This window comes from Lissotriton vulgaris, chromosome 1_1 (genome assembly GCF_964263255.1).
Source record: "Lissotriton vulgaris chromosome 1_1, aLisVul1.2, whole genome shotgun sequence".
Taxonomy (NCBI): Eukaryota; Metazoa; Chordata; class Amphibia; order Caudata; family Salamandridae; genus Lissotriton; species Lissotriton vulgaris.
The window spans coordinates 1,637,789,076-1,637,806,262 of NC_141685.1; the positions used below are offsets into that span (position 1 = coordinate 1,637,789,076).

At 46.2% G+C, this 17,187-nt stretch overlaps 1 protein-coding gene across 2 annotated transcripts in view; it reads right to left on the minus strand.

Moving 5' to 3' along the window:
* The window catches only part of TNPO3 (transportin 3), a 1,270,791-nt gene that overhangs the window by 1,134,526 nt on the left and 119,078 nt on the right, over nt 1-17,187 (minus strand). For both annotated transcript variants that reach the window (XM_086918869.1, XM_086918868.1), the window contains exon 2: nt 7,887-8,087. In XM_086918869.1, the coding sequence (XP_086774995.1) occupies nt 7,887-8,087 (201 nt within the window). The remainder of the gene's footprint in view (nt 1-7,886; nt 8,088-17,187) is intronic.

Consider the following 17,187-nt stretch of genomic DNA (forward strand, 5'->3'; position numbering starts at 1 on the left):
TCGGATACCTGATTTCGGGTCAAATTTGCGCTCTTACGTCAATCTTTCTGCATTACAAAAGCTGTTTGGCACTACAAAAGAAGATAGCATGCAAGTCAAAATTACAGATGCAAGTAGCTAGCATCACCGGTAACTACTAGAATGAGAAAAGTTGTTTAAAAATAAAACTGTAATGTCCTCTGCAAGTAGGGGAAGCAATGGAGCTTTGAAAGAGTGTAGCCCGAGTTTATGCATCTGGGATAAATGATGTGTTGCAGTAAAAATAACACGCGTTCGTTAGTGAGCTACTCGCGCACATAGGGCGGTACCTTATTCTGTAGCCCGAGTTTATGCATCTGGGTAAAATGATGTTGTTACAGTAAACAACATGCATTGTAGGCTGGCAAGCGCAGAACGGTTTCCTCTTACAGTGGAGAAGTGTGGCTCAGGGGTTAGAGGCGGCAGACCCGGAAGCTGAGATCGGCCCTGGACCAGGGTTCAATTCCCCGCCTCGGTGGGTCTTGGGCTAAAAATTCCACGGACTCGATAATTCTCGCTCCGGTGCCTCCTCGACTCACGGGTTCACACTCTGCGACTCTGGGCTTGCTTAATCTCCACAACGGCCCCTCGCGGCGGGATGCCTGGCTTTCACCTTGTGGATACCCTGCCGGGGTTATCTCACAGGGGGAATACCAGGACGGGTTCCCTAAGCAAGCGCCGGGACACCCACTGCGGGTAACTGTGCGCTATATAAGCTCAAATACATTTACATTTACATTAATGTGCTTAATGACCATGGCCGTAACTTTAAAGAAGTAAACAGCATTGGGTATCTCTCTCCTGGGTGGACGCAGTGGAATACATCTGTGTGCTCTATCAATAAATTGCTTTTGTGTGCCATAAACTTTAATGTACAGCTGAGCTATAAATTGTATGAACATGCATCGCAATGTCAATATATCCGCTCCTGCGGGAAACCATACTCGAGGGAGCAACATCTATTAATGGATTGCCACACTGGTTCTATTTGAAATCATTCCTAGGTTGGGAATTTGTATCGAAACGTTCTAACCCTTACATCTAAAATGTCAAATAAAAAATAACACTGTATGTGATGCTCCCAGGCCGATGCTCTGAGTGTTTATATGGATGATTAATACTGCGCCCTTTCCCTGTGTGTGGGGGGCTTTGTGTGGCTGTGTGTGTGGGGGCTGTGTGTGGCTGTGTGTGTGGGGGGCTCTGTGTGGCTGTGTGTGTGGGGGGCTCTGTGTGGCTGTGTGTGTGGGGGGGGCTCTGTGTGGGTGTGTGGGGGGGCTCTGTGTGGGTGTGTGTCATTTGCGAGAGATAAATCTAGTGGCATTGTAAATGACAATGCCATTTATTTATGTTAAAAAAACATAAATAAAAATAATGTCAAGAGCAATGCCAATAGCTAACTTTAACAAAGGCAAAACCATTGCATTGTAAATGCTTTTTTATCTTTTCGAGGGTGGTGTCAACCTCTGGGCCAAACAGGTGATCTGGGTTAACCGTTTGGTTCAGGATGGTGGTTTGGATTTCTGGCTTAAATCCAGGAGATTCTCAGCCGGGCATGTCGCCGAAGCATAACACTAGTGTTTATAGCTCTGGCAGCGGTATCAGCTGCGTCCAGAGCGAACTTAACTGAAGCGTTAGAGATTAGCTTCCCTTCCTGAATCAGCATCTCAGCCCCTTCCTTGTATTGATCAGGCAGGTGTTGCAACAGGGTCTCCAGTGTATCGTAGGGTGCCCCGTCATAGCGCGCCAGAAGCGCTTGTGTGTTAGAAATGCACCAGATGTTGGCTGCCTGTGCTGCTACCCTCTTCCCCGAAGCCTCAAAGACCTTGGATTCTTTGTCTGGGGGAGGAGCATCACCCGTAGTCTGAGAATTAGCCCTCTTCCGGGCATTCGAGACGACAAGGGAGTCCAGAGGCAACTGTCCTTTGATGTAGGTAGGATCAGTAGGCGCCGACTTGTATTTCTGGTCAATTCTAGGGTTTATCACCCTTGCCCTGGTAGGTTCTTTAAAGATCTCAGCAGCATGCTTTAAAACACCTTTCAGCATATGCAGAGTCTTAACAGTCTTTTCTGAGACTGAAAAGGTGTCAAAGAGGAAATCTACATCCACAGGGTCAGCATGTAGCTGGACGTTGTGATTGTTAGCTGCCCGCTCAATGAGGGCACTGAAAGCTGTAGAGTCTTCTGTAGGGGACGTTTTAGCAGAAAAAAGTTGAGGGTCTTGTCCTGATTGAGGATCCCCAGGGTCACCACCAGCTGCCCAGGGTTCATTGGTATCCTCAGGGTCTGTATAGACCGGATAACTGTACTCATCCTCATCTCCCTCACCAGCGTCCACATCTGAGTAAGTGGGCGACACATCATGAGTCTGTGGGGAAAGGGGTTCCACCAAGACAGGAGAGCAAGCAGAGTCCTTTTTCTTGAGAGGGATCTTGTAAGACTCCAGTTGGGGTTCTGGGGTGATTTTCCGCTTCAGGAGGGAAAGCCTGCCCGTTTCGGCGTCGATGAAGTGTTCCTGACGCTTGTCCCACGAAGGTCGTCGAGGTCGCGGGCCGTGGACCACCGATGACGCCTTCGGCGCCTAGGAGACCTTTTCGGGCACGCCAACCACCGCCTTAGGAGCGAAAGCCTTCGGCGCAGTCTTAGGCGGCAACGTGAAGTGAATCGGCGTGGACGCCTTAAGTGGTTTCTCCACAGGTTTCGCAGGCGGAGGATCCTTCGGATTGACCGACGCGGTGCCTTCACGGATGCGCTGCAGTGAGTCTGTCACCTTCTTGGTGAACGCGGCGGATGGGCGAGCCGGTTCAATGGAATCCTTCGAGGCCACTTTTGGAGTCGACCCTCGGGGCGCGGCGCCCTTGGCCTTGTCCTGCGGACACGGGGTCGTGAGGACCTTTGGGTCATCGAGTCGCTTCTTCGGGTCACCGAGAGTCTTCTTCGGCTCGCCGACAGCCTTCTTCGGGTCGCCGAGGCTTTTGCCGGTGTCGATCGTCTTCGGCGCCGACGCGCCCGTCTCGACCACCTTCACCTTAGTCTTCGGCGCGGCAGACTTCGTCTCGACGCCCTTGACTTGAGCCTTCGGCTCGACAGCCACCTTCGGCTTCTTCGGCGCCGAAGCCTCCGAGGCCTTGGAGCCGACCAAAGCGATGCGCACTTTCGGTTTCGAGGCTGGCACCTGGACAGTATCTGGCGTAGAGACCGTAGGTTTCTCTTTCGGTTTCGTTTTGCCAGGGAGTGGCTCGGCAACAATGTCCGTGGCCGAGCCCGAAGGCGGGGCCGTGGAACCCATAGCGAGATCTTGGGTAAGGCCCGAAGGCGATCCCTCGACCTGGGCCTCATAAATCGGCACAGCCCTACAGTCCGTTTGAGGAAGCTCCTCATCCGAGCTATCCTCCATGGCCCCGAGGGCCCCGTCGTCGTCCCCTACCTCTTTGACGACTTCTTCGCCCTGGAACATCTCAGCATCTGCGTCGTAGTCATCGTCGACGTCCGACGCAGGGTTTGATTCAGAAATGTCCTGGATAGATTCGTCCTCGACATCCCCTGCATCGAAGATGTCCACAGGCGCCGGAGCAGATTGCTGGGCCTCCTGGCGCGCAGCTCGTCGAAGCTTAAGCGTCTTCTTGGGCCTGAAGCGTGAACAAGCCATACACTTGTCCTCATCGTGGTCCGGCGACAGACACTTGTTGCACACCGGGTGGACGTCGATGTGGGGGTACTTAGAGTTACAGACCGGACATCCCTTGAATGGACTTCGGTCCATGATGGACGGTCGATAGGTCAGGAGCGTCGACTGGGCCTTCCGCGCCGAGAGCACGTGGGAGTAGATAATCCGGCTCGGAACCGAGCTAGAAGAAGTAATGCCGAACGCAAGACAATACCGACGTATAGACTAAAGACCTTTTGGTCTCAAGAAAGTTTTCTATCGAATCCGACAAGAGGGAATTAAAGACATCCAAACCCAATGGCGGAAAAAAACAATCTGAGGATGGAGTCGATGCCCATGCGCACTGTAGTCCAGGGGAGGAGCCACCTATCTCGTGATACTTCGAAGACTCTTCCAGGACAACAATGTGCAATCATCCGGACCCAACACTAGGCGGCGATCTATGCACAGATATGAATTCAGCAGCCCACATGCCTCGAACCAAAGGTAAACCCTGAAATTACCCAGCACAGTCAATTTCATGTTCGATCATTTCCCACCGCTTCCTTATGATGGCCTTTATTTGTGGTGCTTGAACTGAATGTTTAATACAAACGCTTAAATTGGTATGCGCTGTGCTATTGGTAAAGGGGGTTGAGCTTAGAGTTTTTAGTGACTTTGAGGGTTCACCCTGACAAAGGTAGTGAATATCCCTTGAACTGGGCAGTCGCCCACTGTTAGACCTGGCATCTTTGGCGTGGTTTCCCCTATCTTTTTGCCTCTACCTCCTGTATTTTTGATGCTGTGCTGGATTTCGTTTTTTGCTGGTTTAGATGCTTTGGACACTCTGCCACTGCTGATCAGTGTCAGAGTGTAAGTGCCCCCTGCGTACATTGTTATTGTGATTGGATATACATGATTGGTATATTTGTGTTACCAAGAAGTCCCTAGTAAAGTGCACTTAGTGTGCCAGGGCTGGTAATGCAAATGCTACTAGGGGGCCTGCAGCACTGATTGTGCCACCCACATCAGTAGCCCTAAAATGGTGTCTCAGGCCTGCCACCGCAGTGCCTGTGTGCAGTCTGTGAACTGCCATGTCCTCCTGGTCAGTGTCCCCACTGACCGGGCCTAACCCTTCCCTTTCTATGCACATTGGTCACCCCTATGGAAGGGCCATGGTACCCCCCCTGGGCAGGGTGCAGTGGATGTGAAAGGTAGAGCATGTACTTGTGCAGGTGACATGCTCTGGTAGTGAATTACATCCATTTTCGTTTTTCACTATTGTAAGGCTATCTTGCTCCATAGGCTATCATGGGGGGTGCTGGCTACAGTGGCTACCAGCATATCTTCCCATAGGAGCAAGATAGGACATAAAAGTCTGGCATCCCTGAACTCAGAATTTAATAACACATCTTTTAGGAAAGGTGGTTTTTAACTCCTGTGTTTGAGAATAGCACTTTTAGAATGTTGCTGTTCTCTTGTCTGACCTTTCTGTGTGTCTTGGTCTGTTTTGTGAATTGACTGTCTGGTTTGAGAGTGACAGGGGCTGGGGATTCCCCAGGAGGGTGGCTGAGTCAGCCCTAGGCTGAATGACTATTTGCAACTTGAGTGGTGGGAGGATATAGCACCTGGGCCTGAATAGGGCTGTGCCTGCCTTACACAATGCTGGCTCCACCTCCTGCTGGGTGGCTGACTATCCCGCCCCTCACTCTGAAAAGAAAGGAGAAGCCAGGAAAACAAAGTGCTCAAGGAACTCCCAGAACTGGTTCAGACCAGGCTCAGGGCCCACTTGCACAAAGAGAACAAAGACTTTTAGGGGTATAAGTACAGGACCCCTGACAACAGAAAATTAGATCATCCTGGAATCAAGAAGGAAACTCCACCAAGGAGAAAGCTGAAACTGAACAAGGAAGACTGTCTTGCTGTTCCTCTGCTGGACTAACTTGCTGTTGCTTTGATGCCAAGGAGAGGAGAAGGACTTTGCTTTGTGCGGTGTCCCCTTGCTTGAAGGAATCTCCAAGGGCCTGAGAAGAGCTGGCTCCCTGTTTTTGAAGTCCCAAGAAAAAAAGGATTCACCCCCAACTTCCCTGAGCTCTGCTGAGAGAGCTCCGTCCTACCTGGAGTGCTTGGCCCATGTGTGGTGCCTCTGGAAGTTGTACCTGTGTTGGGGAACTGGAAATCACGCTTTTAAAGACTTTGCTACAGAAAATCTATCACAAACCCGGCAGAGCGTGGAAAATTCCCGCCGCTATGAAGATAGAGCTCGTTGCAGCGCCTGCCGCGCTGCCCAAAGACGTCGCACCCTTCGTTAGCAGGAAGATTTCCGCTGCTGCGAGCATAGTCGCAGAACCTGCTGCTGCTGGCTGAGATCACTGCATCACGTCGCTGCGAGAATCGTCGCAGAGCCATCGCATCGAGGAGCTGCGGGAGGAAGATCACCGCTGGACCGCGCATTGTTGCCCCGGAGATCGTCGCAGCCCCCGAGAATCATCGCATCGTGCCTTGGCGAGCCTTTTTCAACAACGGAACGTCCGCACCGGATTCCATACAAGTCATCGCAACCCTCCCCATACAGATCGGAGTCATCGCAACACGCCGCTACATCCAGCGGAATTGTCGCATCGCCTCCCCAAGGTCTCAGGAGTGTCGCAAAGCTTATTTTCCACAGCAACAGCTTCTGTTTTGGAACTTTGTCGCATTTAAAGGTACTGTTGACTAAACGTGACGCAACTATGAACTTTTCACTCAACTGTGGATTATTTTAACGCCAACATTAAGAACTCTTTTGCAACCATATTCTTGAACTGTGTATGTTGGATTTTTGTCGTTTTGGTCTTATGTAGTTTAGATTAAATACCTTTATTTTTCTAAACTGTTGTGGAGTCAGTTTGTGCTGTTGTTACTGAGAGTTTTGGTACAAATACTTTACACATTGCCTTTGATAAGCCTTGACTGCTCTTGCCAAGCTACCAAGGGAGTGAGCAGGGATTATCTCAGAGGGTTTCCTCCTTACCCTGACTAGAAGCCAGAGTCCCTATTTGGACAGTGGTACCTACCTCTGCCAACTGGAGACCCCCAGTTCTAACACCCACCCTAAATAATAATCCAAAACCTTTTGACGAATAGTGCAATGTGTTATTCCAAAGTTGGATATAAATTGTTACAGAAAAACCAATACCTACTTCCATCCGAAAGCATTTGTGTGCTCAAGCACTTAGGGCAGACTATACTATGACAACACTGGTTTTGTTGTTCTCCACTCGGTCTTTCCCGAGGCTGCAGCTGGCCCAAACCATGGCATCCCAATTGGTGTATGAACTTGCTTAGTCTGACTAGGTCATGGCTGCTTTTTCGACCCTCTAGTAATTGCAGAATGACCAAATGCATCAGTGCTAGATTTTCAAAGCATGTAAAAGCTCCCTGTTGCTTATTTTCATCCTTATTTTAAGTGCTCTTGGCTAGGAAGTTAAGCATTTTCTTTTTCTTGCTCTTCAGCTGTGGAACAGTGGGGAACGGTCCCTTTAAAAGATTGTCAATCATGGCACCTAAAGTAAGGCTCTTAAGCCAGATTTTTTTTGTTATTGGTTAGCCTTAGATAAAATGTCCTCAAGCGACCATTGTGCTTTGCAAGTTCTACAAAGGTTCACACAGCATGGATTCCATTTTTTTTAGAGTACTGTTGGAGAGCAGGAGAAAATATTCACTAACTACTAGCTCACTAGTAAAATATTTGCATACTACTACTAACTACAGAGAACCTTAAAAGGGACATACACAAGAGCATCAAAAGCATTTGTCAATAACAAATCAGAGGTAATTTGTTTCATTTTCACAGATTAGGTGTAGTATATATGCAAGCAGAATGCCCGATTTAGAGGATGCAAGAGACAGTATGGAGGTGGTGAGAGCCCTTTAATCTAAGAAAAAGTTATTGAGAGTGAGTCCGGAAGTTTGCAATCTCACAGAAATTCTGACTTCAGCCTCAATCCACTACATGATCATTAACTTTTCTGCTACTTGAAAAGAGATGCATCATAATCCACTGTGTTGAGAAACACTGCCTTCACACAAGATCAAGTTGTACATCATCTACCTGAACCGAGATTTTTTATTTTCTACTGGAAATATTCTTTGGGCACATCAGTTACTGGGTATTAGTTTGCACTACTGTTATTTTATATTTGCGTCTACTAGCAATTAAAAAAAAAGGTTTATAAATGATTACCTGAGTAACTATGACAGGAGACAAATCCTTTAGGTTCTGGATGTGAGAAAGCAGCGAGTCTCGTAAAGAAGCATGCGAGTCCGCAGGGAGCTCATAAAAAGATGTCTGGATCTTCATCTTCATGGTTTGAGCAGCAAAATAACAAGACTCCACATCCTGCCGTATCTGTAGCAACTGGTCCGAGATCTCCCAGGCAAAGACCTAACAAAAACAGAAAATAAGCCTGGTAAAACAGTGGACAAAAAAAAATTATACTGTGATCACTGCTCACTGGTTAAAACCAAATAGACTGAAGTGTGGAGAGGAATTCGCCATTAGCAGAAAAAGGCTGAAATAGTTCTGAACCAAGGTCAACGTACATGACCCTATAGGTACTCGCCATGAAATGCATTCACAAAAAAGAACAAGTTTCTTACCTTTGGTAACGTCTTTTCTGATAGAGAGTAACAGCAGATTATTCAACATGTGAATATTTCAAGGTGCCAAACTGAATTAAGAGAATGTTTAATAACTATTTCCTCACTCATCTATAGGAGACGTAAGGGAAGAAAGAACTTGGGCCACAGTGAGCATTTTGAACTTGTCCTTCCCAAGGAAAAAGTTAAAAGCGCCAAGATAGAGGATCTGCATAAAGAAATAGAAGGAAAAGCAGCCAGTCCAGATAACCGATGCCGGCACGCTCAATGGCTTCCTTGAACAAGAGAGCTTTAACTTATCCAAGGAGTATGGACAAGTGGTCCTCTAAAAGTCATTGGCTGTGTAGCAGAGTAGGTGGTGTATCCGGGGTCGGGGTGCATCAGGAAGAGTATGAGTACCTATGTTCCACGTTATGGTGCACCCCGTTTGGATGTGATGATCCTCCACCCAGGGAGGTAGAAGGTGATGTAGCCTCCCTCAGAGTGATCATGTGCTGTCGAGGGGGACTTACAGCGTTTTTGCCGCAGCCATTGGGGGAGGGGAGGGCCATCACGGTCTCCTCACGAATCCCTTATCAAAGCTTCCAAAGAGGTAAAGTTACTTGGGGAACGCCAGAACAGGTGGAGATAGACTTACAGGGCAGGCAGTAGCCTTTCTGTCCTTAAATCTTTCAAGAGCCTCTTCCACCTTCACTACAAAGAGCCTAGAGCCATCAAGGCTTGCTTCCTAAATGCCTTCTGGGACAGCTCGCAATGAAGATGAAATAATATTGAACTTGTAGAGCACGAACTTAGCCCAAGGGCGGCAAGGCACTATTAATGGACCTGAAAGGGCAGACAGAAAGACGTACTCATACTGAGGTCTGTGAGAAAAGCCACGTTTTTAAGGCTTTGCGGAAGAGAGAATGGGACACCTGACTAGACAGCTCTACCGGGAGGGCGTTTCACAGTCAAGCGGCAACAGTGGAGAGAGCTCTACCTCCCCATTTCACCTTCTTAAACCTTGGTACTGTTAACAGATTCTTATCTGAGGATGGGAGTAAGCTGCTAGGAACATAGCGACGGAAAATAGCATTAATCCCCTCTGGGCCTGAACCATAGTAGGCATCATGAGTCAGGCAAAATGCTTTAAAGAGGATCCTATGGTCCACAGGCAGCTAGTGCAGCAACTTAATGGAGGCTGTGACTGAATGATATTTTGGTAGGTTCATCACCAGCCTAGCCGCAGCATTCTGCACCATCTGCACACGTCGCACTAGACCAGGGTTCTCCAAAACAGTCCTGGAGGGCCGGATCCATGCCAGATTTTTTTTAAATAACTACATGTATCTCAATGGGGATATGCAAAAAATCTGGCATGGATCCGGCCCTCCAAGACCGGTTTGGAGACCACTGCACTAGACCTTTGTTAATGCCCAAATAAAGGGCATTACAATAGTTCAATCTGGATTTTACCAAGGCGATAAACAGCCAGCTTACGTGCATCAAAGGAGAGGAAATGGAAAATCTTTGAGGATTCTGAGGATCCTTATAACCCCGAAGCATGTGGACACAGTCCTGCTGACCTGCAAATTGAGGGAAAGTAAATTATTCACTACGACGCCTAGGTTTTTCCTGTGGGATATCAGGCAGGGACAGAGGCCAAGCGTGTCCGGACACCAGTCACTGGACCTGATCTCCTGTTTACTGCCAAAAATCAGGACCTCAGACTTCTCTCCGTTCAATTAAAAAAAAAAAAATCCACCATCCAGCCTGCATGCTGTTCCTGAAGTTAAGGGCATAATCCCTATTACTGTGGGAGATGGACACCATTATTTGGTGTCGCTCGCACAGCACAACACCTCTAACCCATAGGATCGTACCACCTTAGTAAGTGGGCCAACATAGATATTAAAAAGTGTTGGACTCTGGTATGATCCCTACGGAACACCGCACAACAGGGGGTTGGAGGCTGAGTATAATTGGCCAAATGTCACCGTCTATGCCCGCTCACTAAGAAAGGTAGCAAGAAGCCCCAAGGCCGAGCCCCCGATACCTATCTCTCAGAGGCATTCAACCAGCCTCCGCGGAGACAGGGTATCAAAGGCTGCTGTGAGGTCAATTAGAACAAGCAGGGTGGTATGCCCTGCGTCTACTTGAGTACGGATATTGTGGATACGGCAGTCAATGCTGTTTCCGTACTATGGTGGCTTCCAAATCCATGTTGTGAGCCATCAAGTACATGGTGATCCCTTAGGTAGGCACTGGAGGTGAGTTCACGTAGGTTTACAGAATCTTAGCTGAAACAGGAAGTAAGGAGATCAGCTGATAATTCTTCAATTCTCCAGGGTCAAGAGAAGGTTTCTTAACCCTTTCGATGCTCATGACGAGCTCAGCTCGTCATGAGGCACTGTTGAGCTGTGCTGAGCTCGTCATGAACAATGGGATTTACACATCAATCAGCACAGGAGGGGAAAACCATTAGCAGCGATGGTGTTAAAGAGTGGCTTCACCACTGCAGTTTTCCACAAGGTGGGATACTGTCCCTCTGAGATGGCAACATTAAGAACAGCAGTAAGGTGAGGGATGATTAGCTCACAGCAGGTTTTTAGCACCTTGAGGGGGCAAGATGTCCACCACTTTATTCCACAATGCATGCAAGTACCTCCCCAGGAGGAAGATGTTGACTGACCCGAGGGTCAGGCCAGTAGACAAAAACAAGCAATTAGCATACGTTTCCATGCCTTCGGACTCCCTATCAGGCGGGGTGGTTGGAAACTGATTTGGATTAATTCGGCTTTTGAATGCCCAAGGCGTATTGCGACTCCGAATAGTGTAAGTGGCAAGATGAAGGTGAGCTTTGTGTTTGGATTTCTGGAACTTCCCTGAACTTTGTGATTTTGATGACTATCAGTCGCATGATTAGCCTCGAAAGCACATCCATGCCTTCTTTGACTTCCTTTAGAGTTCTGCAAAGGCAAGTTTGGCTTCAAGGTGGCAGATGGCGTTTTGGTTCCTAGTCACACTGAGTCAAGTCAGGTTAGGAGCCATGCCACCAGAGACCGACATTGTGGGAGAGGGTCACAGACATCTGAAGAGGACAATCCCTGCACGGTTTGAACCCTGTAGTTTTAGGTGGCATTAATGTCCCTTGCACACTTTCAAAATGTATTTGAAGGAAAGGGATTGTGTTAAGCTGACAAGATTCAATGGAGCTTTGGATCCCCATTTGAAGGTGCGCAGAGAAAAGAACCAACATCAGCGTATAGCGTTGGTGAAGATATAGTGTCCCCACCTTAACCATCGGGATGGATAAATCCAACGCGGAGTCTTATGGCGCCATCTGCAGACTCAGGATGGAACAGCTATTGAAAATTCTCTGCATCCAGTCTGTCGCCGGAGGGTATTGTTATGTTAGGAAATTTTTAAAGCACGTGATTACCAGAGGTGTTTTGACACTATCCGAAGAGGTCAGAGAGTGGAGACTTCCATGTTAAATAGCCAGGTTTTTATCTCCTTCCTGAAAGAGGTCAATGAAGGGATAGCTCTGAGGTGGGGTGAGAGGCTGTTCCAGAGTTTGGTGGTGTTGAGGTCTATACATCTACCCAATGCATCTTTTTAAATGTCGGAACCGCTCCGCTAGAAGGTTGGCCTTGGTCGACCAGAGTTCTCGGTTCGGCTTGTATCTCTTGAAAGCCTACCTGAGGAAATCAGGGCCTGAGTTATGCAGGCCTTTGTGGGCCAGGCATAGGGCCTTAAACTCAGCCTGGCTGTGCATGGGAAGTCAGTGCAGCCTGCGAAGTCCATGACTAATGGAATGGTATTTAGGAAGCTTAAGAACCATTCTTGCTGCAGCATTTTAGACTAGTTGTAGTCGACTCACATGCTTTTCCAAAACAGTTAGATGAAGAAAATTACAATAGTCCAGCCTAGGGAGTACAAGCAGGGTTATTAAAGTTTTTGTGAGTCTGTCTGGGATAAAAGGAAGAATCTATAATAAACTGCGGAAGTGACTGATGATATTTGTGCGCTCAGGTTCAGGTTCTCATCAATGATTATTCCCAAATTCTTAACTTTAGTCACGGGACAAGGTGGTTGTGGCAAATTCTCAGGCCACCAATTGGTGGACCAGGCAGGGGAGGGATTGTCAAACACCATAATCTCTATTTTCCCTGCATTAAGCTTTAGGCAGTGCGAACTCATCCAGCCAATGATTGCCCTGATGGAGTTACAGCATTTTAAGGGGCCTGATGAGTCATTGTGAGCTGAAGCAATTATTAGCTGGGTATTGTCTGCATAAGAAGTTACCTCCAAATTGAATCTTCTTAAGAGTGGAGCCAATTTTGCTACGTAAATATTAAATAGCGTGACGACCCCTGTGGAACTTCACAAGGCAGTGAGTAGGGTAGAGAGTTAAAATTCACGAATGCTATCGCTTGAGATCAGTCACTGAGAAAGGAGCAAAGACGCTCCAGGGTGACCCCCTTAACTCAGATTTCCTTTAGGCAACCTGTGAGAGTGTTATGATCAACTGTATTAAAGGTAGCCGATAAATCTAGTAAAATCATCACTGCTGAGCCTCCGCCATCGACTGCCTTCCTTACTTCCTCAGTTGCCTTGACCAGGACGGTTTCTGTGCTGTGAACTGGTTGGAAGCCATACTGGGAGCAGTCCAGGAGCTGACCGTCGAAGATATATTTAGACAGTTCCAGATTCATTATTTTCTCACAAATTTTAGCAGGTAGAGATAATCGAGCGATAGGGCGATAGTTGGCTGTGTCGTCTACTTTTAGGTTGGACTTTTTAAGAAAGCTTGAAGCTTGTTTCCAGGCTGAAGGGAATTCACAGGTCAAGGAACCTGCGGTTAGAACTCACAATCAGAAATAAATAAAAACAGAATATTACCAATGCAATCAGAATCCCACCTATCTGCTGTTGATATTTCATTAGTACCACCTTCACTGAGATTTTCCAACCTTCAGTATCCTGTTTGCCCGCAACTGTCATGCCCGGACTAGTGGCAGCTCGTTCTCTCATTTACGTGAAACCACTGGAACTCTATACCAGCAGAACTGTGCGATCTTGAAAATCTTTTGACTTTCTGCAAAAGCTCATAAGACCTGGAGTTTTTCTGACACTGCACACCCACCCACCCAAAATAAGGATATCATTTTGAGAAAATCCACATTAAGAAATGGATCATCAATAGGGCTCCCTGTTTTCCGTTTTTTCTGATTTTTACAGCGAAATACAGAACGAAAACATTTTCTTTTCTGGTCTTTCTTTATTTTTAAATTTCGGAAAATAGGTCTTCTTTGGATGACATTTTATACAATCAATCATGAGTGACAGGTCAGTTTAAGTACAGATTGAGTGGTAGGGGAGATGAAAAAAGAATAGGATTTCCCAATTAAGTGCAGATCTAGTTATTGATGCTATTCTACAATGCAAGTGTTTTCAGATGACGCTATTGCACTGAATACAGCTGAAAACATTTGGACATTCAAATGAGAGTATACATTTATCAGTCAAATAAATGTGGAAAAATACCCCTTGCAGCTTCATTTATATAGAAAACAAAATAAAAATGGATACATGCAGAAAAAATGGGCAAAAAATAAATATGGATACATACAGATGCAAATGTCTGAAAAATGAATACCATAAAACCGGGATCCCTAATTATAGAGTTAACTAAAAGCTCATTCATTTAGTAAATTTGGCCTAATGTGTAAATCAAAGCAACTTGAAATGTTCCACTTCACAAGAAAAGCTTTTGCCCTATAGTTTGCTTTTAGTCAGCAAAGAACTTTGCTCGCGTTTGCAACTCTTGAACCAGCCTCGGACTGGCATGGGGAATTTTCACTATTAGGCAAATTTGTATTTAGTCATGTAACCCTGCTCTGAGTTTTCTATAAAAATCAGTGATGTGTGTTTAATTGTATCCAGTCTACACACGCCATCCGAGTGCTGTGTTGGACATTGTACCGACTTGAGTACAATAAACAGTTTAAGACATAAGCTTGCCTCCAACTATTCGCACTCAAATTGAAGGTATACAGAGTGGTATTAACGAGAGCGAAGAAGTTCGCTTTCCACAAATTGAGACTCTTCCACGACCTCTAAATGCGACATGGAGCATGGGTCTGCTTAGGCGACCGACTGATTGTGGGGGCCCTGCAAAAGAGAGAAGTTTCCTGCAGCTACCATCTGACGTTTCAATCCGGTGTCCCTCAGTAACAGGCCCTGCAGATGTCCCGAACTGGTTCATTGCAGACTGACATTTGTCAAGGTGCCGAGAGTTGGCCATCCCCAGATTAACCGGATGAGGTTGTTCCGAGTACATTTCTCCTTTTGGACGTTCCTTTTTGGAGGAGGGAGCCCAGCCTTCTAGAATGATGGTGAAATTTGGAGTTGGGGGTGAACTTTTGGAATAATCTTTGGCATAAACATACAAAAGAGAATGAAGATTTGAGATGGCCGCTGGACGGCTCTTGGTTTAAATAAAAGCCAGATTTGCAACAACATAATTTTAAGAAAAATGTGAGACGGCAATTTGGGAAAGTTTTCAGATGTGGGAAAAACATGCCACCACATTAGCCGTTAAACAACAGAAAGATAGAGAAAAAGAGCAAGGAAAGACAGTTATGCAAAAGGCAAAGGCATATGACCAACACAAGCAAAAGGAGGCACTAGGCTGTTCGGATAGGTTTTGCATGTCCATTACCAAAAGCTCTGTAACTCAAACAGAAGGTGAAGTAGTATTAGAATTATTATTCCATAATCCACCACCCTATGTCCCTCATGCACCAGTCCCTGCTGTTCTACCTGCCCAACCCATTCTGGGCCAACCACCATATGGTCCAGTTGGTCACAAAACTAATGCACCCCTTACCAAGAACGCGCAAAACAATTTGCTTCAACGGGGAAAAGTGCAAATACCGACCCATCCAATTGTGCCCTCTGTTTCAGGGCAGGTACATTCCTCTCCAGGGTTACAGCCTTTGGGGTCCCTCTCTAACAGTACTATCACAAAAACTACTCCCATCTTAAAACAACGTACACCACACACCCTTACAGTGTTTGGAAAACAAAACAGAAAAAGTACATCTTGATATACTAGAAATTAGGATTCACTTAAGGAAACTGAGGTATTTTAAGAAGATGGCAAGGGGGAGGATTGACAATGAATATAAGAATGTGAATCTACTATCTGTTCTGGCCACCATTAAAGACATGCCTATCTATAATCAGAATGCCCTCATAAAATATATGACACATCGAATTTGTGAATGGTGAGATTGGCTGCTTGAAGAATCCCCTCGAGATGTTGTAGCAATGTGGAGGTATGCAAGGGATCCAAAGATTTCATTTACTAGTATCCCAACTGCAATACAACACTGTTTAATGTGGGTAGAGCAGGTTAGGAAAATATACTACAGATCCAATAGAGGGTATCCTATGAGGGAAATCTACCTCCTGTGCCTGCAGCTGGAGTGGTACAGGCTCAGCCTGCGAGACCTCAGTATGTTCATGCTCCCTGGCACAGGAAAGAACTTTCAGACAAAGAAAGATCTGCCTGACTATCAAAAAGATCTAAAAGGTTTTGATGAAGGTCTCCAGTCTGCTATAACTCTTTGCACCAGGACTTTAAAAGATGTAGACATATTCTTTGCCTCACTCCTTCCACATGATGTGTGGAATGGGATACGTAGAGTAGATGTCGCAGATTTCGAGGATACCTGGCAAAACCTTGATGTTATCGACACAAGAGCCCCAGGTTCTCCACCTAACCGACGCATACTTGCTATCCCTGGATTGGTGCTTACTAAGATGCAGAATGCAATAACCACAGCGAAAATAGATTGGGACAAACTGACTGCATGTACACCGAAACAGAGTGAGGATGTCTCTGATTTCTTCACCAGATTAGAGGAAGTGTTCAAAAGTCACAGTGGACAAGACATGTCTACAGTCACTGGCAAAATAATATTTGCCGATACATTTATTAATAACTTAAATAAGGACCTTATTATCAAGTCTGAGAATAGTTGACCTACCAAAGATCCATCAGATCTTCTCATGAACGCTACTGATTATGAAAATTATTGAAAATTGAACATTAAGATAAAAATCAAGGATTTAAAAGCCAAAGTGTTCTTGCAACAGGTTTTTCCAGATAGGGGAAGACCGAGAGGAATAGGAAATATGAGAGGAAGAGGATGTGAAAGAGGGGCTGATCGAGCCGCATCGGCTCTGGCGCAGCAAAGTAGGGCAGGATCAGGCAAAGATCAGTGTGCCTATTTCTTTCAGGGGGGTCATTGGAAGGATGTATGCCCTAATTTACAGGCCCAAACAACAGTGGGGCGTGGAAGGGGTAAGTTATTGACAAGGGGTACAAGCAGAAGTGGTGCAAATAGACAAGATTTTGCCCAATACTTTGACATCAGACACCCAAACTAATTCGATAACATACAAACGGACAGAAGCTTTTACATGGAGTACTATACTGACATGGACTACAATACCTTTGAATACACTCAATAGGTTAGTCAAGGAAAGGGCGTAGGGTGGTTCATGGTATCAATCAATCATGCTGGCCCTTATGTTACTGCACTGCTGGGGGAGGGAGGAACATGAGCTCCTGGTAGATACTGGTGCATTTTGCACCTCTCTGGTTCACAATCACTTTCCTAGGGCTCCCCTCTCCAGTAAATTTAATACATCAGAGGGATTTTCTGGCATCCCCATTCAGAGCTCTATTTCACAATCACTGGATATTATTTTAGGACCTTTAACAACTATAGTCCTGCTTGTGCTTACAGAAAACTCTGCAGAAAATCTGTAAGGATTAGATTTATTGAAAAAATTGCATGCAACCATGTATTGTTCTCCTTTTTGCATCA